This window comes from Cotesia glomerata, linkage group LG3 (assembly GCF_020080835.1).
Source record: "Cotesia glomerata isolate CgM1 linkage group LG3, MPM_Cglom_v2.3, whole genome shotgun sequence".
NCBI classification, from domain to species: domain Eukaryota; kingdom Metazoa; phylum Arthropoda; class Insecta; order Hymenoptera; family Braconidae; genus Cotesia; species Cotesia glomerata.
In genome coordinates this window covers 17,183,805-17,209,072 of record NC_058160.1, presented here as the reverse complement: position 1 = coordinate 17,209,072, position 25,268 = coordinate 17,183,805, and the positions used below count along the sequence as shown (strand labels likewise).

At 38.2% G+C, this 25,268-nt stretch overlaps 1 protein-coding gene and 1 pseudogene across 1 annotated transcript in view; one reads left to right on the top strand and one right to left on the bottom strand.

Moving 5' to 3' along the window:
- The window catches only part of LOC123262222 (DNA-binding protein RFX2), a 98,847-nt gene extending 80,230 nt beyond the window's left edge, over positions 1–18,617 (top strand). Inside the window, exons 7-15 of the mRNA XM_044724372.1 lie at positions 8,653–8,834; positions 9,873–10,346; positions 10,431–10,552; positions 10,670–10,767; positions 10,828–10,983; positions 11,174–11,376; positions 17,711–17,864; positions 17,937–17,988; positions 18,054–18,617. Coding sequence (XP_044580307.1) covers positions 8,653–8,834; positions 9,873–10,346; positions 10,431–10,552; positions 10,670–10,767; positions 10,828–10,983; positions 11,174–11,376; positions 17,711–17,864; positions 17,937–17,988; positions 18,054–18,097 — 1,485 coding nt within the window. The 3' untranslated portion in view covers positions 18,098–18,617. The remainder of the gene's footprint in view (positions 1–8,652; positions 8,835–9,872; positions 10,347–10,430; positions 10,553–10,669; positions 10,768–10,827; positions 10,984–11,173; positions 11,377–17,710; positions 17,865–17,936; positions 17,989–18,053) is intronic.
- Positions 18,618–20,215: 1,598 nt separating this feature from the next.
- On the bottom strand, positions 20,216–20,784 carry LOC123262224 (annotated as a pseudogene).
- Positions 20,785–25,268: the final 4,484 nt, after the last annotated feature.

The following is a 25,268-nucleotide window of genomic DNA, read 5'->3' as shown; positions in this document are numbered from 1 at the left end:
AGTAAGACGGTGTGATTGTCGTTGTTCTAATCTCATGACTTCATTGCGTTCAGCTCGTGTATCGTCTGATTGTTCTTGACGCAATTGCGCCATTCTCACACGCGCTCCAGTATTTTCTTCCTGAACTTGTTCTTCGGTTCTTTGGGCTCTTCTATTTCAAATGCTTCTAGATTTACTTGTATCACGGCTCAAATTGGCCCCTTTGCGTTTTGTTGGCATTGTTCACTGTACAATACAAAACACACATGAATAGAACTGATTGAATTATTTAATTATCATATTTATCATTTATTTTATCTTTGATTACATTAAATATACATGTAAAAATTAGATAGTTTCACGAAAGCGAAAAATTTTATGTTTCTTAATTATATCGAAAATACATATTGTTAGAAATAGTGAAAAAAAAATTCTGTCGAAGTTAGAGCTCTTATAAGTAAACACAAAAAAAAATTTCCCAATTGTAATAAAAATCTAACTTTCACCGAATTCGTTTTTCACCATTCCCAACAATATTTTCGTTATTAATAAGAAAGAATAATTTTTGATTTTATAATAAACGTAAAAAATAATTTATACTTACAACTCAATAGCCGTTGTTTGCGGGAACTCGTGACACGTGTTGAGTATTTTAGAGGTTATGTAAGTCACTTAATCAACTGATCGTGCGATTTACACTCAAAATTAATAATTTTATTAGTTATTAATAATTAATTATATTCAATGATATTAGCTATTAATAAATAAATAATAAAGTTACTCGAGAATATATTTGATATGAGAGTTACACTGAGATAGTAAAAATGTTTAACTACTACGCTTGAAGCATAAACACTAATAATAGCCGAAAACTGTAGAGGTAACATCCTTACTCCGTGCTGTTTACAGGGTGAGAAGTGACACCGGTAGACACATGGAGGGGATAACTTACCAAGTGATAATAATTGATGTTATCGAGCGGGATAGAAAATGATAAAATTATGAAAATTACTATTAAAAAGCAAGGGTTGGTGATAAAAAAGTGCAAATTTAGAGTTGTATGTATTTCTTGATGCCACATAAAAAAATAAAAAAAAAAAAATTTTTACAAAAAAATAAAAAAAATTTTTTGGGGTGAACACCCCTTATCACTTAGAGGTTAGAAAAATAGATAGTAGCCGATTCTCAGGATTACTGAATATGCATAAAAAATTTCATGAGAATCGGCCAAGACGTTTCGGAGGAGTATGGGAACGAACATTGTGACACGAGAATTTTATATATTAGATTTAAAATCATGGATGATAACATAAATCAGAGTAAAAAAAAATATTTTCCCGTGTTATTTATATAAGAAAATTAGAAATGTATTGAGGCAAACCTTAATATTAATATTAAGGGCTCTAATAGGTACCAGACTTTTTGTTTTTGGATGTACTTTCAACTTTTCAACACCATTGAAAAAAATAAAAATTTTTTTTATTTTTCTTGATACACCCTATTATATATATATATATATATATATATATATATATATATATATATATATATATATATATATATATATATATATGTTTATATGTTTATATGTATATCGGATATTATGCGGCTTGTCACGACGATAGCGTCGCCAATTTACGACGAATCTCTACCAAACTCAACATACTTATTCTACCCATAGATACCAAAGTCAAGTTCGAAGATGAGAACAATCGGTCAAGTCATTTAGAAATGCCAGGATTTAACAATTTCCCAAATTATAAAAATTCATATTTCTTCACTTTCTAACTCGAATAACTTTGGAATGGGATAACTTATCGAATCTCTGTAAATTGCATCTGAAAACGCTTCAGATAAGCTTTACTTTGAGTACCATATCCTATGTATAGTCTTAAAATTATTTAGAAATGCCAGGATTTAAAAATTTTCAAAATTATAAAAACTCATATATTTTCAGTTTCTAACTCGAATAACTTTGGAATGGGATAACTTATTGAATCTCTGTTAATTACATCTAAGAGCTCTTTAAATAAGCTTTAATTTGAGTACCATATCATATGTGTAGTCTTAAAATTATTTAGAAATGTCAGGACTTAAAAATTTTCAAAATTATAAAAATTCATATTTCTTCACTTTCTAACTCGAATAACTTTGGAATGGGATAACTTATTGAATCTTTTTAAATTGCATCAGAAAGATCTCTAAATAGGCTTCAATTTGAGTACGATATCATATGTGTAGTCCCAAAATTATATCCTATTGCGCTATGCTAATTATGAAATTCGCTATTGCATTCGTTTCTTAAAACTTTTATTTTATTTTTTTTATTAGAATACTTTTATCGTAATAATTACAATAAAAATCATATTTAAAATTCAATTTTAATTTTGATTGATAAGGAATAAAATGAAATCTACTTCCATTTCGGCTGCCGAATGGTCTTTTTTTTTTTTTTTTTTTTTTTTATATAGAGAAGCGAAAAAAATTTTCCAAAGACACCGCTATCATTAAAAGATGATGGTCGGTAATATGGGATTTTCACCCACTAAAAAAAACTCCTCTCTCCTTTACCGTGGATGGTACGGAGATGACTGGATCGGAACCACGTAAGCATTACTTCAATCCAGTCTGTGTCTGGTACCTTTCTGCGGTTTTTTCTTTTAAAAAGTGCTGCGCATAGGCTGCGACAACTGACCAGTTTTCTTCTTTTTTAAGCATATAGGTCACCATGCTCGAGGGAGAGAGCCTGGTGCCTATAATTTCTTCGGTGCTGCTTCTGTAGTCCTTCCACCGACCACACTTGAAGAACGTGTGTTCGGCATCGTCAATTTTGTCTGGGCAGTATTTGCACGTTGGCGTGCTGTGCATACCCATCTTGAAAAGATAGGCGTTATACTGTCCATGTCTCGTCAATAGCTAGGTCAGAAAGAAGTCCGATTCTCCATGCTTCCGAGAAAGCTAGACGTTTATGTTCGGAATCAAGCGTGCCATCCATTTGCCTGTTTCCCAGGTTGTCCATCGGTCCTGCCACTCATGTAGCGTTTCTGTCTTTATCTTAACTTTTGCCTCCTTAGAGTTGTCTCCATTTATTTTGGCGTCGTAGATTTTCGCCCTCTCGAATACTAGTAAGTCGATTGGCGCGGCTCCTGCTATGACCAATACGGCTGCTTCTGAAACCGTGCGGTAGGCACAAGTGACTCTGAACGCTCCTCGTCGTTGCACTGCCGCTATCTTGCGCCGGTAGGTCTTCTGTTTAAGGATATCCGCCCATATCTCGGCTCCGTAGAGTAATATCGAGTAGACTTCTTCTAGAAGCGCTCTCCCTTTTCTGGTTTGTGGTCCCACCGTGTTGGCCATGATTCTCGACAGAATGGATACTGTCTTGTTAGTTTTCACGCAAGTGTTTTAGAGGTGTTCTCGAAAAGACAACTTCTCGTCAATCACTACTCTTAAATAACGCAGTGCCCTTGTAGATGTCAATGTTGTCCCACCCATGTCGACGACGAAAGGTTTTGGGAACCACTTTTGTCGAGTCAAGACGACGATCTCGGTTTCCTGCTTGGCGAGTTTCAGGTGATATTTCTCAAGCCAATTTTCGACGGCGTCAATGGTTTCCCGGAGTAGTTCGGCCTCTTCTACGCTGTCTACTACTATAGTGGCCACAACTTCGTCTGCAAAGCCCGTTAGCTCTACTTGTTTTGGTAACGGGATTTCAAGTAGCTTGTCATAGTCCGCGTTCCATAGATCGGGCCCCATTATTGAGCTTTGCGGTACACCAGCCGTTGTGGCGTATTCTTGTAGGCCTTCCGTCGTTTCTGTTATTAGCTTTCTTCCGTCCAGGTAGTTGTCGACTAGTGCCAGATTTTCTGGCTCCGCATTAAATTTGTGCTCCAGAGCGTCTAAAATATCTCCCCAATTTTGAAGCTACCAGATCATGCTTGTTTTGCTGTCTTTATGACTTTCTCGATCGCTCTGACGGTCGAGTGACCTTTTCGGAAGCCATGTTGGTTGGTGGCAAAGCCTCTGACACGGTCGATGTCGTTACGAAGTCTTCATTGTATGAGCTTCTCGAGCAGTTTTCCAGCAATGTCCAGCATGCAGAGTGGTCTAAACGAGGAAGGTGTTACGGGGGTTCATTTACCTTTGTCTAAGAGAACCAATCTTTGCCGCTTCCAGACTGCGGGAAACGTGCCGGTTGCCAAGCATGCATTGTATGTGTTCAGGAGTATGTCTGGGTATTCCAGGGCTACAGTCCTGATCACCAACGTCGGGATGCCATCAGGGCCAGGTGACTTTCCCGTCTTGAGAGACTTTGCCGCGTCCTGCAGCTCCTTAGTTGTAAAAGGTGTTGATTTGCGATCTTTTCCGTAATGTCTTTTCTCCCGCGGCGGGTGTTTAGGGAACAGCTCCGCTACAATTATGTCCATTAAGGCAGGAGACTTCGGCGCTTCTGGGAAGCCTTTCCAAGTCGTTTGGTGACAATTTGGTAGGCTTTACCCCAGATGTCCTTGTCGAGATCATTACAGATCTCTTTCCATAACTTTGCTTTACTTGCTTTGATGGCTCGATTTAGCGTCTTTTTGGCCTGCTTGTACTCTTTTGAATACAAGTCCTGGCTTGGGGAGCGTTTGGCGGCTGTCGTTGCGCTGCGACGTAGCTGATGGCATATTTTGCGAAGTTCTGCTGTCTGTTGACCACCAGTACGCCGGCATGTGGAAACTCCGGTTTTTCAGCTGTGGCATAGAGGCGTCACATGCGGCAGCAATCTCCTTCATCGTATTTAGCACTGCCTTTTCCGTCTCGCTGCAGGTATCCGGAGTCCAGTTATTCTGAAGGATAGACCAGCTCCGTGCAAGTGAAGCTCGCAGTGCCTCTGGATCAAGCCTCCTGGCATTCCACTTCCGCTTCTGAAGGACTCGTTGTGGAGCCGGAACAGGTGTCAGTCTAACTCTGAATGTCGCATACTGGGGATCACTGCCACTGTATTCTTCGGATATAGTCCAGTCTTCAATCATGTTGGCTATCCTCGGAGTTGCCAGCGAAATGTCTAGGATAGATTCTTTGTACCCCGGTCTTCTAAAAGTTGTGGTAGTTCCAGTGTTCAGCACTATGAGGTCGAGTCTTGCTGCGAAGTCTGCTACTTCGTTTCCTCTAGTGTCAGAGAAGTCAGCACCTCATTCAGCTGATTTGGCGTTGAAATTACCAGCTACGATGACTTCGCCTTCGAGTTTGCCGACGGTATCTTCTATATTTGCCAACTTCTGGCGAAACACACTAATTCTTTCGTTGGGTAAAAGGGAGACGCTTATCAGGTAGGTCGTGGGAGTCTCTATCCAGAAGAAGCCTGCTTGCTCCGCTTCCGTTGTTGTTGACAGTAACCTTCTTCGAGTTTACTATCCAGATAGCTGCCGTGCCGGACTTATCAGCGAACCATGTTTTACCTTCGATGTTTAGATATTGTTCGCAGATAAGACAGACGTCGATTTTATCTCCAAAGACGCGTTGGCGCAGCAGGTTTTGTGCCAAAGCGCACCTATTTAGGTTGCTTTGTAGTATGCGCGTCATTTCTGCCCTCTCGTGGCTTCGGCAAGTTCTGTGCGAAATGCCTTGCAAGCTCTGGTGCCAGAAATATGGTGTAAACCATCTTGAGCGTCTTTGTCCGGAGTACAAAGGAAGCAACTTGGCTTCTCCGTACAGTTTACGGCCTTGTGGTTCTCTCCGCCACATTTGTAGCAGCACCTGCTCTTGTCTGGTCACGCACACTGATGTGTTTGGTGTCCAAAACCAAGACATTTAAAACAGCGTTTTCATCCAACCTCTGTACTGTAAACGATGTTTGGGATTGTTCTAACATTTCCATATCGCTGTTTGCTAGGTTTGGTCCATTCCAAGTATTTTATTTCCTCAGTACCTGACATTACTGCCGGGCATTCCCCTATCCACCACCTGGGGAGGCACCCGATGCGGGACCCAGCTGCCCGACACGGTGTGTGTGTGATTATGTGTGTGTGTGTGTGTGTTTTTGAACCGATTTGGACCGGTAGATTTTAAGAAATCTCAAAAAAACTACGAAAAAGAATTTTTTTAAATGTGGTTTTTTTGGAATAACTTTTAAACGACTTTACCGATCGATTCTGAAAATTAATCAGCTCTCAACATTAAAAAAACCACGTCGATCGCCGCCAAGCCGTTCAAAATCAGTTGATTCGTTCGTGAGTTATCGTTGACGAATAAATTAGGAGACTCTGAAAGCCATCCCTGCAACTTCCCACTAATTCCATATCCAGGTGCTTAAAATCGCCTTATAAAGAATCTTTGAGTTTGAATTGATCAAACTAAGAATTTCGGAGCAATTCCGAAAAAACACTTTCTTCGGTTTTCTTTCGTTTATGATATCTCTCGAACGAATCGACCGATTTTGACCGGCTTGACGGTGATCGATGTAATTTTTTGATGTTAGTAGCTGATTAGTTTTTGGAATTGATCGGTAAAGCTGATTAAAAGTTATTCCAAAAAATGTCGGAGTTATGTTAAAAAAAACACTTTTTTCCAAATGTTTCATCGACGACATTTCTCGAACCAATCAACCGATTTTCACGTTCTTGGCGGCGGACGACGCGGTTTTTTGAGTTCTCATAATTATTCTGTCTCATCAAAAACGATCCGAAAGGAAATGTCGACGTTATGTAAAAAAACACTTTTTTCGGTTTTCTTTCCTTTACGATATCTCTCAAACGAATCAACCGATTTTGACCGGGTTAGCGACGATCAACGTGGTTTTTTAATGTTAAGGGCGGATTAGTTTTTGGAGTTGATCGATAAAGTCGTTTAAAAGTAATTCCAAAAAAACCACTTTTAAAAAAAATTTCTTTCACAGTTTTTTTGAGATTTTTCAAAATTTATCGAAATCTATCAGTCTGAGTCGGTTCAAAGTCACAGGAAATCTAAGTTTGACGAAACTCTTTGGATCGCCGTTTGGTAGGTTCCAAGTTATGAGAGGTTTACATACATCCACACACACACACACACACACACACACACACACACACACACACACACACACACACACACACACACACACACACACACACACACATACACACACACACATACATATATACATACATACATACATACATACATACATACATACATACGTATATATACATACATAGTCACAATATCGGAGGGATAGTCAGGGAAGCTTCCTGTGACCTTAAGAAGTTGAGATCTGATAAAAACTCGATTTTTGCAAAGCGGGGTGAAAACAATAATTTCCCGATTTTTGAATATCTTCGATTTTCTTAGCGGGAAGTTAAAAATTGAAAAAAAGTGATTTTTTCGAATTACATCTGAATTTTTTGGTCTGATCAATTTGTGTTTAAAGGTATATCATAGAATTTAAAAAACTGCATCGAATGCTGCCAATCGCGTGAAAATCGGTTCATCCATTCAAAAGTAATTGCAGTTTTTAAATTTAAATATTAGTGTTTTATTAAACTTCTATCAGACTTTTGAGCTCGAAGCGCTCAAAAGTTTAGAACAACTAACTCTTTGAGCTCGGAAAGCTCAAAATAAAACACAAATTATATTATTGAGCTCGAAGAGATCAAAAACGTCATAATTGCAATTTTAAGCGCTTAGATATGGAATTAGCGGTAAGTTGCAGGGATGTCCTTCAGGGTCAACTGTTTTCCTTATTTTTTTATCTAAGTGGGGACTTTTGTCACGAGACAATTGTCCCCACAATCCATAAATAGAGTTTGAACTCTAAACGATTTATCGTATCCATCCAATATAGTTTTTAATAAGTCAAAATCTATTCAAAGTCGTAATTTACGACAAAAAACGTCTAAAAATTATTACTACTAATAAGGTATGAATAGTTTCTCAGACATCAATAGCGATGTTAACTTTATAGACGTATCCGTAAGATGTATAACTACTAGATAACTTACTCAATCGGAAACAACTCCAAGAAAAGTTACTTTAATAAGAATACTACAAAAGCTCGTACTTAAACTTAATTGGATGTATGTGCTTTTTTAACGCCGGTGTAGATGACTACGATGGTAGAGAATAGCTTACCTAGCCAACTTCCTAATGTGACGTGTATGTCTCTTTGAAGTTGTCTAGCCAATGTAACGATTGGAAAACAACAATAATCACTTTTCATTTAAAAAACTTCTAAATATTTTAAAGAATTTAAATTGAATTTTAATCTCAATTAAGTTAAAGCACAAATTATTTTGACCAGTAATATTTCATTCTAAAAAATGGTGCGATGACTTATGAGATACTTTATTTACAAGATAATATTTCAATTAAAAATAAGTTTGTGGTGATCGTTAGATACTAAATTATGTAATTTATTTGTATTTGAAGACAACCACACTGAAAAAAAAATTTTTTTCCACCTATAATACTAAATTTTTTACTCGAGTTTTCTTGATGTAAAAAAACTGGTATTCTTAACCTTAAAATACCACGCTTTATTTATAAGGCTAGTTTTCTGACAGTAAGAAAACGGTATTCTTATAGTTAAAAAACTTTCGCATTTTAACCATAAGAATACCAGTTTTTTAACCATAAAGAAACATTTCCTTGGTAGAAAAAAACTTTTTTTTCAGTGCAATTTATCATTTAATCAATAATAAACTATCTAATTAACAGGTTCAATGGTTATTAGAAAACTACGAGACAGCTGATGGTGTATCTCTGCCAAGATCAACGCTTTATAATCATTACTTACGTCATTGTTCTGATAATAAACTAGACCCTGTGAATGCAGCAAGTTTTGGTAAATTAATTCGGTCTGTCTTTCTTGGTTTAAGGACTCGGCGCTTAGGAACCCGGTAAAATAATAATTCAATTTTTGTTTTCTATTTATCTAATTGATTTCTTCCACATATTATTTTTATCGGTTTAACCGTTCATATACTAAAGCGTATACCAATCGAAACTTGCATTTATATGCAGTGAAAATCATAAAATCTATCTCATATAACTATAATGACATGTTCTAAAAAATATTTATTAGAATTCATGACTGCAAAATTTTGTAGGTGACAATAAATGTTAAAAAAATGTAGATAAAAAAAATAAAACAAATAAATGGCTGTTTCTGACTTTCTTCCAACATGTTTTAGAGATTTCGGCAAAAGACATCATGCTAAGATAACAATCTCTAACGTGTGTATACTGGAAAAAAAAAATTGACTGAACTCCATAGAAAAATTCTTAGATGAAGTCAAATTTATTTACACCAAGAAAAATTTCTCAGTTCAAAAATTTTTCTATTGAATCAAGTTAAGTTTTTTTTTTTTTTTTTTTTTTTTTTTTTTTTTTTTTTTTTAGTGATGAAATAAATTTTAATAATTAGCAACCTATTCTATTTTTTATGCCAGCGCACATTTAGTGAACCGTGGTTGTTTTGGGCAAATTTCTCCAACATAGTGGAATAGATTATTTTTCTTCATACTGAGATTAAATATTTCTATATTATTGTTTTTTCAGCCATATGCAGTCTGTCTTAGTTGTATGTTGATCAAGTATAGTGTATGTAAATTATTTCATATTCACTATAAGTCAAAACATATCGTTTCTTTATTATAGATCGATGAAATTTTTATCTATACTTGAAACTAGTAAGCTGATAGTTGTACGTATCTTTTTGTTCTGATGTTAATTGGATCATCGCAGCTTTTTAAAATTAATCGAAAGCAAAGAATAACTTCGAAAAAATACATCGGGCTTAGACTGCGAGTTGGATTTATAGTGAATATGAAATAATTTTCATACTATATACTTGATCAACATACACCTAAGACAAACTGTTAACATATTTTCTATGTCCTTATTATTTGTTTAAAATGTTATTATTATATTTTCAGTGGTAATTCGAAATACCATTATTATGGAATACGAGTAAAACTGACTTCATCTTTGATGATGTTAAATGAAGATGGAACATCGCGACATCAACCAACTTCAAATAGTCACACAAAACGGTTCAAATTTGTTAGTAATCAGAAACAAGAATCGATGTATGAAAACAACTCCCATGGAAACACAAATATTTCTTCGAGTAATTTATCGTCACAATACCATCAGTACTTGGGTGAATCAAACGGTGCTATTCCTGCGTTTCCTGAAATAATTGTTAACCATGATTCATCTATCCCTGAAGATTGTACTTTAGAAGATATTGATACATTTCGTAGTATTTATCGTGAGCATTGTGAAGCTTTTCTTGATGCTGTTCTCAACTTTGAGTTTGGTACAATTGAAAGTTTATGGCGTGAATTTTGGAGAAGTCAAGACAATAATAATGGAGACGAATGTGAAGAAGAGAAATATTTATCGAAGTAATTTATTTAATTATCTATTTAAAAAATTTTACACATTATTTACTAAAATCATGTTCTTAATTTATACTTGTTTTTTAACAGAACAAAACTTTATCACATGTGCAAATGTGATGAGGTACAAGATTTTATCAAAACTGTTGATTATACATTTTATCAAAATTTAGTAGAAGTACTGATGCCAGATGTTCTTCGTCCAATACCCAGTAAGTTTTTATGATAGTCTGAAAAATAAGCTAAGTCAGATCTCTATATTTAATATTTTCTCTTATTATATAAATTATTTGAAATAATTGAATGCTAAAATTTATTAATTATTAAAGGCACATTAACACAGTCTATAAGAAACTTTGCAAAAGGATTGGAATCATGGTTAACGGCAGCCATGAATGACTGTCCAGAGGAAATGATGCAAATTAAAGTAAGTTTTATAAACCTATTGCTTAGTTCGAAATCAAAATTATATTTTTTTATTTTTCAGTTAACAGCTGTTTCGGCTTTTGCTCAAACTTTACGAAGATACACATCTTTGAATCACCTTGCTCAAGCTGCGCGTGCAGTACTTCAAAATTCTAGTCAAATAAATCAAATGTTAGCAGACTTAAATCGTGTAGATTTTCATAACGTCCAAGAACAAGTATGTCAGTCATATTATTTATATAAAACTAGTTATTATTATTATTATTATTATTATTATTATTATTATTTATTATTATTATTATTATTATTATTATGATTATTATTATTATTATTATTATTATTATTATTATTATTATTATTGCTGCTACTACTACTACTATTACTACTACTACTCTCATGATCCAAAGGCCTCTTGGGTTTGTCAATGCGATTATGCAGTGGTTCAAAAATTGGAAGCAGATTTCAAGGTCACTCTACAACAACAAAATTCATTAGAACAGTGGGCTGTATGGCTGAAAAGTGTTGTTACTCAAGTTTTGAAGCCTTTCGAGGGTAAACCATCGTTTTCTAAAGCAGCTCGTCAATTTCTTCTCAAATGGTCTTTTTATAGGTATAATTATATATAATATTTCAAAATAATTATATAATAATATGATATTCTATGTAATTATTCTTTTATACTGTTTTTTTATGTGTGAAATCTTATGACTAATTGATGAATCAGCATACTGAAATATCACAGAAACAATTGGAAAAAATTTCATACATCATTCAAAATATTTTTCAAATTTTACTAATGAACTGATCGAATACAAAATTTGATAAGAAAAATCAATTTTATCATTGTTAGTTTGTTCCTTGCTATTCTTGAATGCAGAACTATAAAAAATCGAGGCACCTCCAAAAAACATTAAAAAATGTATAACACACTGAGGGAGAGAATTTGCACGTTCCAGTCAGCTTGCAAAAACCCAAACATGCCGATTAAGATATTCTAATTTCCTCCCTGGCGTGTATACAATTTTTAACTTCCCGCTAAGAAAATCGAAGATTTTCAAAAATCGGGAAGTTATTGTTTTCACCCCGTTTTGCAAAAATCGAGTTTTCATCAGATCTCGACGTTTGAAGGTCACAGGAAGCTTCCCTGACTATCCCCGCGAGGTTGTCACGGTGTGTGTGTGTGTGTGTGTGTGTGTGTGTGTGTGTGTGGGTGTTTTTTTTTTCTCTTTAGGGGGGGGGAATCCTTTTTACGGATTCCAGGCGTAGCTGTTTGGCCTGGATATGTGGCGACTCGACGCAGCGTCATACTAAAACTCGACGCTGACGCCCCTACCCACTAAACCCTAAAACCCCTTTCTCTTCTATCCTCTGATCCCCCATGGTACCGCCGTAAGGCATTTCTTCGCGGGGGGAGGAATTAGCTGCCGCTCTTCCTTCTGGTGGCTAAGATGTTATTTCTTCTTTCTAGATTCTGTCTTTCGCTCTTTTCCTCTCAATGGATCGCAACTCGGTGAGCACTTTTGTAGCAAAAGTGCTTGTGGCGTTCCAGGCAGCTTCTGATGACAGCATTGCTGCTACTATTGTCTCTGGTTGGATTTTCCTCTTCAGGATATTCTCCAGCTCATCTCGTTGTGGGTAAAAACGTGGGCACTCAAAGAAAACGTGCTCTGCATCTTCATTGACTCCTGAGCAGGACGGGCACTCCGGGGAATCATCATGCTTGAAGCGGTGGAGATACGCCCGGAAACAGCCGTGTCCTGATAACATCTGCGTAAGATAATAGTTGACCTCACCGTGACTTCGGTTTAGCCAAACGTTGATCCTTGGTATGAGACGATGCGTCCACCTACCCTTCACTGTGGCATCCCACTGTAGTTGCCATCTACTTATGCTCCTCTGCCGCTCTTCTGTTCCAAGCTCCTCAGCGCTTAGTGTGGTCGACTTCTTTCGTTGGTAAAGGATCCGTCTTTCCTCAGCTAAGACTCTGAGAGGCAAAGTTCCGGAGATGACACACACTGCTTCCATAGATATTGTGCGGAAGGCACTTGCTACTCTTAAGGCACTCAGACGGTAGACTGGTCCAGCCTTTCTCCATGATTCTTGTTTTTCTAGTGCGTCCGCCCAGATAGATATTCCGTAAGTGAGCACTGATGTGACTACAGATGATAGTAGTAGTCTTCTGCTCTGCTTTGGGCCTCCGACGTTTGGCATCAGTCGTGCTAAGCTAGCTACCACTGCTGATGCTTTTGCACTCACGTGTTCGACTTGCTGCTTAAAGTTGAGTCGGTCATCAAGCATCACTCCCAGATATCGGATATATGGTTGTGATGTGATTTCTTGTTCTCCGACTTTCAGTTTTATGGTCTCTATCACTTTTCTGCTGGTAATAAGCACAGCCTCAGTCTTCTGTTTAGCCAGTTGTAGATTCATTGAATCCATCCACCGGTTAACTTTCTCAAAGGTGATACCGAACATGTGGTTTATCTCATCTAGGTGTTTCGCAACGATTACGACAGCTACATCGTCTGCATATGCAACAAGCTTGACACTTCTTGGAAGAGTCAGTCTCAGCAGGCCATCATACATGACATTCCACAGAAGTGGACCCAGAACAGAACCTTGGGGTACACCTCCGGTAATACCGTACTCTTTTGGACCATTTTTCGTGTCGTATCTCAGGATTCTGTCCGTGAAGTAGCTAGCCACTATCCTACGTAGGTATCCTGGTACGTTTTTCTCTTCCAAGGCTTGCATAATGCAGTCCCAGTTGGCGGAGTTGAAGGCATTTTTGATGTCCAGAGTGGCCACCAGGCAGTACTTCTTCGCTCCACCCTTCCATCTGATCCCTTCGATTGCCTCTTTGGCCGTTGCAACAACCAAGTTGATTGCGTCCAGGGTTGATCGTCCTTTCCGAAAACCATACTGGTTGTCTGCCAGGAGTGGATCGACGACTGCTTCTATTCTTTGGTGGATTATACGCTCAAGTATCTTACCTGCTGTGTCTAACATACAAAGTGGTCGATAAGATGACGGTTCTTCTGGTGGCTTTTTCCCTTTTGGAAGTAGTACTAGTCGTTGCTGCTTCCACTTCCGAGGGAAAATCCCTTCCTTGAGGCATATGTCGTAGACGTCCAGGAACAATGATGGCACTTCTTTTATAGTTGTTTTTAAAGCAATATTGGGGACCCCGTCCAATCCCGGCGCTTTATTGTTCCCTACACGATTACAAGCCTCCATCAGTTCTCCCTCCGTGACAGATGGAATGTCATCCATTTCATTCTGCGCTAATAGGTAGTTAAACTTGCTTTGTTCGGGGAACAACGCGTTTACGATCTTCTGTAGGAGTTGAGGACACGTGGGTGATGGCATTAGCTGGTTTTTAAGATGGGTCATGACCACCTTATACGGCCTACCCCACAGATCTCTGTCCACCTCGTTGATGAGCTCCTTCCAGCATTTTCTTTTGCTATCTTTGATGGCTTTGTTCAGGGATCGACGGGCTTTTTTGTACTCTGCGACCAGCTCCACAGAGTTAGGTCGTCGGTAGCCACGCTGAGATATTCTTCTCTTCTGATGACACTCTTTACGAAGGGCGCTGATGTGGTCGTTCCACCAGTGAACGGAAGGTCTTGTGTTTATGCCACGTCTACGAGACATACTGGCGTCACACGCCTGGGTCACTCTTTTCATCAGGTCCTTGGTCTTCTCTTCTGCGCAGCCCGCGATAATCTGGTCACTATTGAGAGCTACTAACAATGCCCTTGGGTCAAGAGTTTTTACCTTCCAACCAATGGTGTTAAGTTGCTTTTTAGGTCTTCTCGGGCTCTGGGCGTTTAATATTTCCCAGAGAATCGCGTTGTGGTCGCTGGCTGTGTAGGTATCCATCACCTTCCAGTTGATATTACCTCTGGTGAGGCTGCCACTGACGAAAGTGAGATCTACAATAGAACTTGTGTCTCCTTTGGTGTAGGTTGGTGTGTCACCATTGTTGAGCAGTACTACATCTAGTGTAGAAAAGGCTTCTAGTAATTCCTTTCCTCGCGCGTTTGTATTCTTGCTACCCCAGTCTACTGCCCAGGCGTTGAAGTCCCCAGCTATTGCCACTGGGTGCTAATGCTTCGCGTCCTCGGTAAGTCGATCCAGAAATGCGGTGAATTCGACAGTAGAGAGGCTAGCTGGTGCGTAACAGCTATAGAAGCGGATGCCCTCTACTGATACTGCTACAAAGCCGGCATTGCTGTTGTCGACTGCATTTTGGAAAGGGAGCTTGCCACATGACCAGATAACAGCTTTGGATGTGCTGTCAGATTCCCAGGGTTGGGTACTCAGGTGTTTATATGGCTCTGCTATCAGTACCAAGTCAAGCTCTAGTTCTCGCACAAATTGCATGAGCAGGTCATGCGCTGCCTCACAATGGTTGAGATTGAGCTGCAGTATCCTCATGCTTGTTTGTTCGTCAACTTCTGGAGTGCATCCTGAAATAACGGGCACTTATGGGTACTGGCATGGTGGGCAACATTTTCTGCACTTTCAATCTCAGCACATAATGCACATTTGGCGGGATTTTCACAATCAGCAATCTTGTGCCCTTCTTGTCCGCACCTGATGCAAAGCTTCGACCGGTCCACCTTGCTTTTGCACTGGGATCCATGATGTCCGAAATGCCAGCATTTAAAGCATTGAATAGGTCTCTTCGTTGTCCTTATTCGGCAATTAACCCAACCAATCCGGATTTTGCTACTTCCATCCAGTAGTTTCTGTGCTGTTGCTGCTGGTAGAATTACTGTGGCAATTTGAGTACCTCTATAGGCCTTACGGATCTTGATTGCCTCTAGTGGTATCTCACAGCCATCTCCAGCTTCCTCCTGTAGGGCACCCTGGATGTGATCCTTAGTTGTGTCATCATCGACGTCTCGGATCTCAATTACCTCCTGTGGTCCTTTGCAGGTTACTTTTGCGTCTTCTTTCAGAATGTCTGCAATGGTCTTTCTCAATGTTTGGCCTTTGTCGGTGCTCTTCCTCGAAAGAGTTATCAGCATATCTCCAGCATTGGTCTTATGGATCTTCTCTACCGTACTGCGGACCTGGTCGTCAGGGACGTCCTGTTTTATTCGACGCAGGATCTCAGCGTACTTTGCTTTCTCTGTCAGCCGAATGATGAGGGCATCCGGTCTGATCCATTTCCGCGGTTTCTTTCGCTTGGGTTCAGGTCGGGGCTCCTTTGACGTCTGTTTTGAGAGCATCTCTTTCTTCTGTCGCTTTAGCTCTTGCTTGGACTGAACTTTTTGCCAGACTGACGCTTTTTCCTGTTCGTCGCTTCGCCCTGCCGCTCCTTGTGGAGAGCTTTTCTTCAAATCCTTTTTCTTCATGGCTTGGCTGATTGTTGGGTCAAGAGAAAGTCGATTTTTTCTCTTACCTGACTTGTTGCTGGCTTCACTTTTGTCTTCCGCGACTGATTCACCGTCACCTTCAGCTCCGGTGTCCATTGCTTCGTCAGTCACGTCGATAGCCTGACAGTCTTTCTCCGGTGTAGCATGGGATATGCGCTGCAATGATGAGCGCCACTCCTCGTCCAGCTTCTCAAACCTTTGAAGGGCGTTAGTTACACCAGTCATCTTGGATTTAATCTCTTTGTGAATGTTGACCTTTGGTTGAACGAAATCATTCAACTCACTGATCAGCTTTTCAAGGCGTTTGAGCGCTTGCGAACGCTTCATTTCAGCGCTTACGTTAATCGCTGCTTGTTGGGCATGTAGCCCGTTTCCACTTTTGTTTCCTTTGAATTACTCATACTTTTTAATTTACCAGCGCATCGTACGGAGTGGAGCGGGTTGCCATAACTAGGAACGGGTGTACCCTCGGAGATAGTACTCCTACCCCAGTTCCCTGAGGCCTAGCTGCAATCTCTGCCGCTTCCAGACCGCGGGTGTGTGTGTGTGTGTGTGTGTGTGTGTGTGTGTGTGTGTGTGTTTGTGTGTGTGTGTGTGTGTGTGTGAAAGTATGTGAATCGCTTATAACTTTTGAACGGCTTGACCGATTTCATCGCGATTGGTGCCATTCGAAAGGGCTTGACTAAACTTAGATTTTGAAAACTATTTGGACCGATTCAGATCAATAGATTTTGAGAAATCTTAAAAAAACTGAAAAAAAAATTTTTTTCAAATGTGGTTTTTTTGGAATAACTTTTAAACGGCTTAAAGGTTCAATTCCAAAAACTAATCAGCTCTTAACCTCAAAAAACCACGTCGATCGCCACCAGTCCGGTAAAAATCGGTTGATTCGTTCGAGAGATATCGTGAACGAAAGAAAACCGAATAAAGTGTTTTTTCGGAATAACTCCAAAATTCCTAGCGCGATCAATTCAAAATTAGAGATTCTTTGTGAGGCTTAAAAAACTGCGTCGAATGCTTCTAACCGCGTAAAAATCAGTTTATTCATTCAAAAGTTATTGCGGTTTAAAAATTCAAAAAATAGTGTCATCAAATCTCTATCAGACATTTGAGCTCGAAGAGCTTTAAAGCATAAGAAAGCAATCTCTTTGAGCTCGGAGAGCTCAAAATAACCCACAAATTGTATTTTTGAGCTCGAAGAGCTCAAAAACGTCATTGGTGCAATTTTAAGCGCCTAAGTATGGAATTAGCGGGAAGTTGCAGGGACGGCCTTCAGAGTCAACCGTTTTCCTAATTTTTTATTATATCGGTAACCGAAATTTTAAATTTCTGCCTTTATTTTGCGGTACGGTTAGTACAAATGTCAAACTATTTCATTTATTTTTTTATCAGAGAAAAGTAACTCTTTTTGCCGCAAAACTAGGCAGAAATTCAAAGTTTCAGTGCAGTTACAGTAAATAGATAAATTTTCTGTAACACTTTTATATGCATATGATTAACCGAAGTCATAAACCTTCAAGCTATTAACTTATAATTGAATTTCTTTATGTGTAGTTCAATGGTTATTCGTGATTTAACATTACGTAGTGCAGCCAGCTTTGGGTCTTTTCATCTCATTCGCTTGCTATATGATGAATACATGTTTTATCTCATTGAACATCAGGTCGCTATTGCAACTGGTACTACTCCAATAGCAGTTATGGGTGATGTAATTACTTTACTTTTTATTATTCAATATCAATCAGGTACTTGCAAAAGTTGATTTATTCATTTCTTCCAGAAAAATCAAGCTTATCAGATAATCAATGACTATGACATGACTTCCAACGGAAGTAAGTAATAAAATAATTTATATCTATAACGATGTATTTATTACAATAATAAAAAAATGTTACAGGTGTTTCAAGTATAAATGAACAAAAACGGATCAAAATCAGCTAACTAAGTGCTAGTGCTTTGTAGGATTCAATCTTTGTGCAATTCATACAATTTCTCCAACACTTAAATTCAGTTGATTAACAAGAAAGGTTTATATATCATGATTTCACAAATTATATCATTTAGCAGCGAAACAAATTATAATTAAAACAATTAAGTATATAATTCAACAAAATTTTGCAGTCATAAAATTCAGTAATAGCTAGTTATGCAGAGATTAACAAAACTGAAAATAATAATAATAATTATTATAGTGACACTAACAATGACAATGTTTACGATACTCCAGAGAAAACATGAACCGTCTTTTTCACCAAACTGCATTCGAGTCTATGGGACCATTCATAATAAATGTTCTCTCAGTAAACTCATCCAAAGATATAAATAAGTGATTTAAAGTCTCTTATTTGCGCGATTTATTTTTTTGACTGTAAAATTATAAACTTGTTTGTACTAATAAGAATTAATGTATCATTAACAATTGATGAAGAAAAAAAAAAAAAAAAAAAAAAAGATCAAGCTTGTTCACTGTGTTAGTTTTTCCATTTTTCCTTGAATAATGTATAAACTGGTGACAAAAAAAATTTTTTCAGGCATTTTTTACCGGTGAAAGTCATAAGTTCACGATAAAGCATAGAATCTTCAGAATTACATCATGTGATCTCGGATAGAACATGGCTGTCTAATTCGGTGACGTTTATTTATGATTGATGAAAAACTAACACCGACCAGTCTTTGGTATATATAAACTAATTGACAATTCACCTCGAAATAAGTCGAGATTTTTAATGGGATTTCATCATTGCAGACGTTACTACGTCAATCATAGATGTCAATAGTTGAGCTTAGAATCATTTTATTATCGTAATTAGTACTTAAGTATTAACCTTATGTTCATTCTAAGAGGTTGTATTAGACTGGTAACATACCATAAGATCCGAGGCCATTATATCCGCGACACTATGTGTTGGTTTACTGTCGAATAAACACACACAAAATCTATGATAAAAGGGCACAACACGGTAACAAGCTTATGTGTTGGCGTATTTTTAGATAAACACAAACAAATCGCGAATATAATCCTTGAATAAAAAAAAGTATTGAGACAATTGCTGGGCGATTTATAGAATTGTATTTTCAGATCTAGAATTGAAATTAAATTGGAGTATTGTTTTGACTTGCACAGATTCCAAATTCCATCAAATTGACCTGTATCTTTTGTCCATGTGATTATTCTAGCTAAAATTCATTGTAACTTTCAATGTGCAATCTCTATAACATTCTCGTGGCTTTCTTCCAAAATGAATATTAATTCTATAAACAATTTCTTAATAATTATACGAGATACATTAACTAATAAATTCCTGAACGTAAGTTCTAATTTGATGATTAATTTCATAAATAATTTCTGAATAATTCTAACGAATTAAATTAATTAATAATTCCCGAACATAAGTTCAATTTCCCTAATTAATTTTCGTAGAATTATTTTAATCGCAATAAATAATTTTAAAAACTATATTCCAAATTATCTCAACTTAAGTTAATTATCATAAAAATTTCTTTGATTAAATCAATCATAACGCGTCGCAACAATAATAAAACTCACAATAAGAACTTTGTAATATAAAAATTATCAAACGTAAAAATCATTCCAATATAAAAATCAATAAATATTTGCGTTCTTACAATAGACGCTTGAACATTTGTTAGTTATGTGATATCCCTTGTAGATGGATAACTAGGGATAAGGTTCTTATTTCTAGAAGTGATGACTAGTCGAATCTAAAATGATTGTAAGTTTATTTAGAACAATGTCTTACAAGAAAAATGGCACGTCTTTGTCAAATGCTCGTATAGAACTAACTTTCACACACAGGTCAACTGACCCTCAGCACTCATCCCCTTTTCCCACTCCTCGTACTTACTCACATCTCTCAAAAATCATACCTACGTACCTTAGAACATACTCTCGTTCTCATTCTTTCTCTCTTGCACTCATACACTCCAGATATCGTATCTTACAGCTAGACTTAAATACTACCTGATGGCCTACGCTTTTGGCGTATACTCTTTTTATTTTTGATATTACACTCGGCCATCCTGCAAGGACATCTGCCCTCAGATGTCTTCTTCTACCTCGCTGCTGTTTGAATCTTCATCCTCGTCGTTGGCAGCAAAGCTTCATAAAATCGGCAGTCGTTGACGTTTGATTTGGGCCCTCATGCTCCCCAACCTTTTGAACCGTGTAGCGGTCATTCCGCAACGCCCGCACTACGCGATACGGACCTAAAAATTTACCTTTCAGTTTTAAACCCGCTCCAAACTGCGTCCTTTTTATGGCCACTAAATCGCCACTCTCATACTGCCTGACATCCTTTCTTCCTTTGTTATAGTTTCTTCTGTTTCTTTCTTGTGCTTCGGTTATCGCCTTTGCTGCCTCTTCACGTAACGCACATCGGTTTTCTTCGAATTGCGTTGTCCACTCTGCTTCAATTAACTCCCTAATTTAAACATCTTCTTTGAGCCGCATATCTACTCCAACAAGCAACTGAAATGGCGTTTTCCCAGTGCTTCGGTTAACCGTAGAATTCAAAAACTTTTGCACTTTATCAACGTGTTTATACCAATCATCTGGATTTGGCGCTGTCAATTTTGTTAACAATGGTATGAGGGTTCGGTTAACTCTCTCTACCTGCCCGTTTCCCCTGGGAACTCCTGTCGTAATTAGTGAATGGTAAATGCCCTCCTTGGTACAATAGTCCTTGAACGCATTAGATGTAAACGCTGTCCTTCGGTCAGAGATGATTCGTTTTGGATTCCCAAACACAGCAGCTTGCTTCATCAATCTGTCTAATACCTCTGCTGTATCAGTAGATCTGGTAGGATAAAGCCACGTAAACTTTGTAAATGCATCTACAATTACAAAAATGTGCACGTATCTTTTCTTTGTAGCAGTCATCGGGCCCACATGGTCAATATGGTAAGTGTCCAACGGTTTGTCTCCTTTGTCCAAAGGGTTTAAATACCCTTCTTGTTTACCCAACTTCCGCTCAGCTAGAATGCAATCTAAACAATTTGCTATCACGTGCTCGACCTTTTCTCGTAGCCCCTTAAACCAGAAGTCTTGCTTGATAATTGCTTCGGTTTTTGTGACCCCAAAGTGGCCACGCTCGTGTGCCTGCCTGACTACCTGAGTCTGCATGGCCTTAGGTACTACAATTAACAAATCGTATTTACAATTTTTGTACAAAATATTATTTCTAATAGCATACCCATCGGTCTGGCTGCACGTTACGGCATCTATCAGCTTATGGACTTCGTTGTCCTTGTTTTGTGCACTTCTTAAACGTGCAATCAGCCCATCTTCACTCTCACTTACATACATAATACTCGGCAATGGATTTCGGCTTAAAGCATCGACATGCTGCATACTTTTACCTGGCCGATGCTGTACTTGATATTTAAAATCACCCAACAACAAAACCCATCTGGCAACACGCAAACACATATCTTTCTTTTTCATCGTCATCGTAAACGCTTGCCAATCAGTTACAATAGTAAATGGTATAGGCAACAAATACACTCTAAACTTAACTAATGCTTTTATAATAGCTAGGACTTCTAACTCATAACTAGTATACTTGAACTCTGCAGGAGTTGTTTTTCCACTGGCAAAATAAACCGGATGGAATTTCCCGTCATCTGGATCTAATTGCATCAATATTGCCCCGTACCCTTCCATAGACGCATCTGTGTGCAATTCAGTCTTGGCCCCTATTCTGTATAATTTTAACACAGGACCATTGGTAAGTACTGTCTTCAAGGTCTCGTATGCTTCAGTCTCTTGGTCTCCAAAATGGAATTTTACGTCTTTCTTTAACAAATCTGTTAACGGCTTAGCAATCTTCGCGTAACCCCTAATAAACTTTCGGAAATACCCCGTAAGTCCCAAAAAACTTTGAACCTTTTTAACAGATGTTGGTTTGGGAAAATTAGCAACGGCCTTAGTTTTATGAGTAGACGGTTTTATGGTGTTTTCCGAAACAACATACGCCAAATGCTCAATTTCTGTCAATAGAAAACGACATTTTTTCCAGTTTATAACCAACCCATACTGTTCGGCTATTTTTATTACCGTAAACGTTCCCATGCTTCTTTTAGATTTCTCGCAAGAATAACAATATCGTCCATATAAACTATAAGAATACCCTTATCTATAAGCTCTTTAAAAATCATAGTAGTTATTTTTGAAATATAATAGAAGAAATCTTTAAACCAAATGGTAATTTTAAAAATTCATACTGCCCCGTTGGCGTGACAAAAGATGTATATTTACGACTATCCTCGTGCATTTTAACATGGAAAAACCCATTCTTTAAATCCAGCGTCGTAAAATACTTGAACCCTTGTAACGCGTCTAAAATGTCGTCAATTAATGGCAATGGAAAATGTGGACATTCAATAAGCTCATTTACTTCACGAAAATCAACACAGACTCTGATGGAGCCATCTTTCTTTCTTACTACGACTATAGGACTTGCATATTCTGAATTTGACGGTCTTATAATGCCCTCATTTGTCCATTGCTTCATTAAATCGTCGACCTCTTTTTTCTCACATGGCGCTAGCCTACGCGGTCGTCTTACTACCGGCTTATCACTCTTTAAAACGATTTTGGCGATTATCCCAACGTCTCGCGTCTTTTCTGGTTTATACTCCCTAATAATATCGCGGATAGCTTCACGGTAGTGTGGATCTTCTACGTGTGATAAATCTACTTCCTTAGTTTTATCTAGTAGATTTATGCTAAAAATATCCGGGCTGTCCTTGTGTTCGTCAGTCAGTTCGTCAAGCCGAACAAAGTTCACTTCCCCCCGCCTGACTCGCAATTCTACTTGATCCAAGAAATCAGTACCTAACAATAGACTGTGTTTTGACAAAATCTTGTTTGATACTACATGCAAAGTTACAAGAAAATCGGATCCATTGACATTCAGTACTCTCGTAAATTCGCCCCAAGTTTCATTTCCAGTCGAACCGAACCCTTCAAATTCAAGTTTACAATTACCTAGTTGTGGTGATCCTAATCTCGCATACTCATCCGATCTTATAAAGGTGAGATCACTATCTGTATCCACTAACGCTATAAACTTACAGTCCTCTATCGACACTTCTTTCATATATTTCTTCTTTTCCGGTCTTGAAATCACATATGATTGTTTTTTATTTTCTGGGCACCGCGCCGCGATGTACCCAAACTCATTGCAATTAAAACACTTCACACCTTTTTCCTTATCAGGACACTCCGCACTAACGTGATCTTCGCACCCACAATTATAACACCTCGTTTTGTCACTTTTATCACCAGCTGCTCGTTTCTTCGGATGAACTTTTGTTTCCGGCTTTTTCGTCTTGTCGTCCTTCTTCTCGATGAGCCTCGACTTCGTTTTCATATCTCTCTTTATCGCTTCGTACTGCTTGAAACGATCTTTTAATTCCTGCATCGTTTTGACACCATACAATACACTTTTATTCGTTACTTCGTCGGGGATGCCTTGAATAACATATTCAATTAATGATCTTGTATCCACTGTTCCCTGCCCCGCAATTTCACGCATAGCGTACATGAATTGCTGTAAAGTCTCATCAGCTTTCTTCTTCCTTTGCGCCAGCTCTCGGTGAATCTGCTGGTCGGTCACTTCGTCCTCAAATTCGTCCTTCAGGGCTTTTTTGAGCTTTGCCTACGTTTTCGCACACCTTTCTTGTCACACAAAAGCCAGCGCTGAGCCCGTCAGCAACTTCTTTCCGAACGCGACCTTGTGAGCGTCAGTCCACCCACATACTTCTGCCATTTCTTCAAAATCTTCAATCCAACGGGAAACATTTAATAAATCATCCCCGCTGAACTTCTCCAATGAGTTCTCAACGTCTACAAGCCTTAACAGAGTGCGGCTGGGTCCTTTCGGTCCACGTCGTCGAATAACAGGAGTTGCACGGTCGTTTTGATCGTCTTCTTCGTCGTTTCCCTCCGGGATGACCTCGGCGTCTTCCAGGTCCCCTTCGGCTTCTTCTTCTTGTTCATCTTCGGCGTCGTCATCGTCGTTAGCTTCTACGTCATCGTCTTCTCGCGCACCGTGTTCCCGTTCTAATCTCAACGCAGCCTTCAACCGCTGTAGAAGTTCACGCTTTCGACCTGTCAACCTGAGGCGCCGTCCTCTGAGCTCGTCTTTTAGCTCCGGTATGGTCATTCGTGCCACTTCTTCGTCGGTCAAACCCACTACACCATTGTCTCCCATTTTTATATCACTACTGTCAAGAAAACTTTCATTTTTTAAAATTCACACTGTCACTACACTCTAGATCCTGGCACGAGCCCCCAAAATGTGATATCCCCTGTAGATGGATAACTAGGGATAAGGTTCTTATTTCTAGAAGTGATGACTAGTCGAATCTAAAATGATTGTCAGTTTATTTAGAACAATGTTTTACAAGAAAAATGGCACGTCTTTGTCAAATGCTCGTATAGAACTAACTTTCACACACAGGTCAACTGACCCTCAGCACTCATCCCCTTTTCCCACTCTTCGTACTTACTCTGACATCTTTCAAAAATCATACCTACGTACCTTAGTACATACTCTCGTTCTCATTCTTTCTCTCTTGCACTCATACACTCCAGATATCGTATCTTACAGCTAGACTTAAATACTACCTGATGGCCTACGCTTTTGGCGTATACTCTTTTTATTTTTGATATTACAGTTATGACCTTGGATACTCGGATTATCTATGACATTAAAACATCTACCGACGCTTGACCAAGAATTTGTGAGAAGACACTTGTCGGTTTTTCCAAGTGTAAAAATTAATCATTTGCTTTATCCGAATTAATTGATTACATAGACTAACACAATTAATAAAACAATTCCCGATATTAAATAATTTAATTTATGACCTAGCTAGTGGGAAAAGGGACTGAGGCAAGGAGGAAAGTGTCAGCGAATACCTACTCTTCTGCTTTTATGTTCGCCTAATACTTTGTCGGGCCGATTTTTGCCGGAACTTATTATTTAACGTTTTAAATAATTCTTTTTTTTACTTAAATTGTTCTGTTACGTCTTAATTGACATAAAGATTTAATTTATTTCGGCCCTGGCGAGTTATCACCACT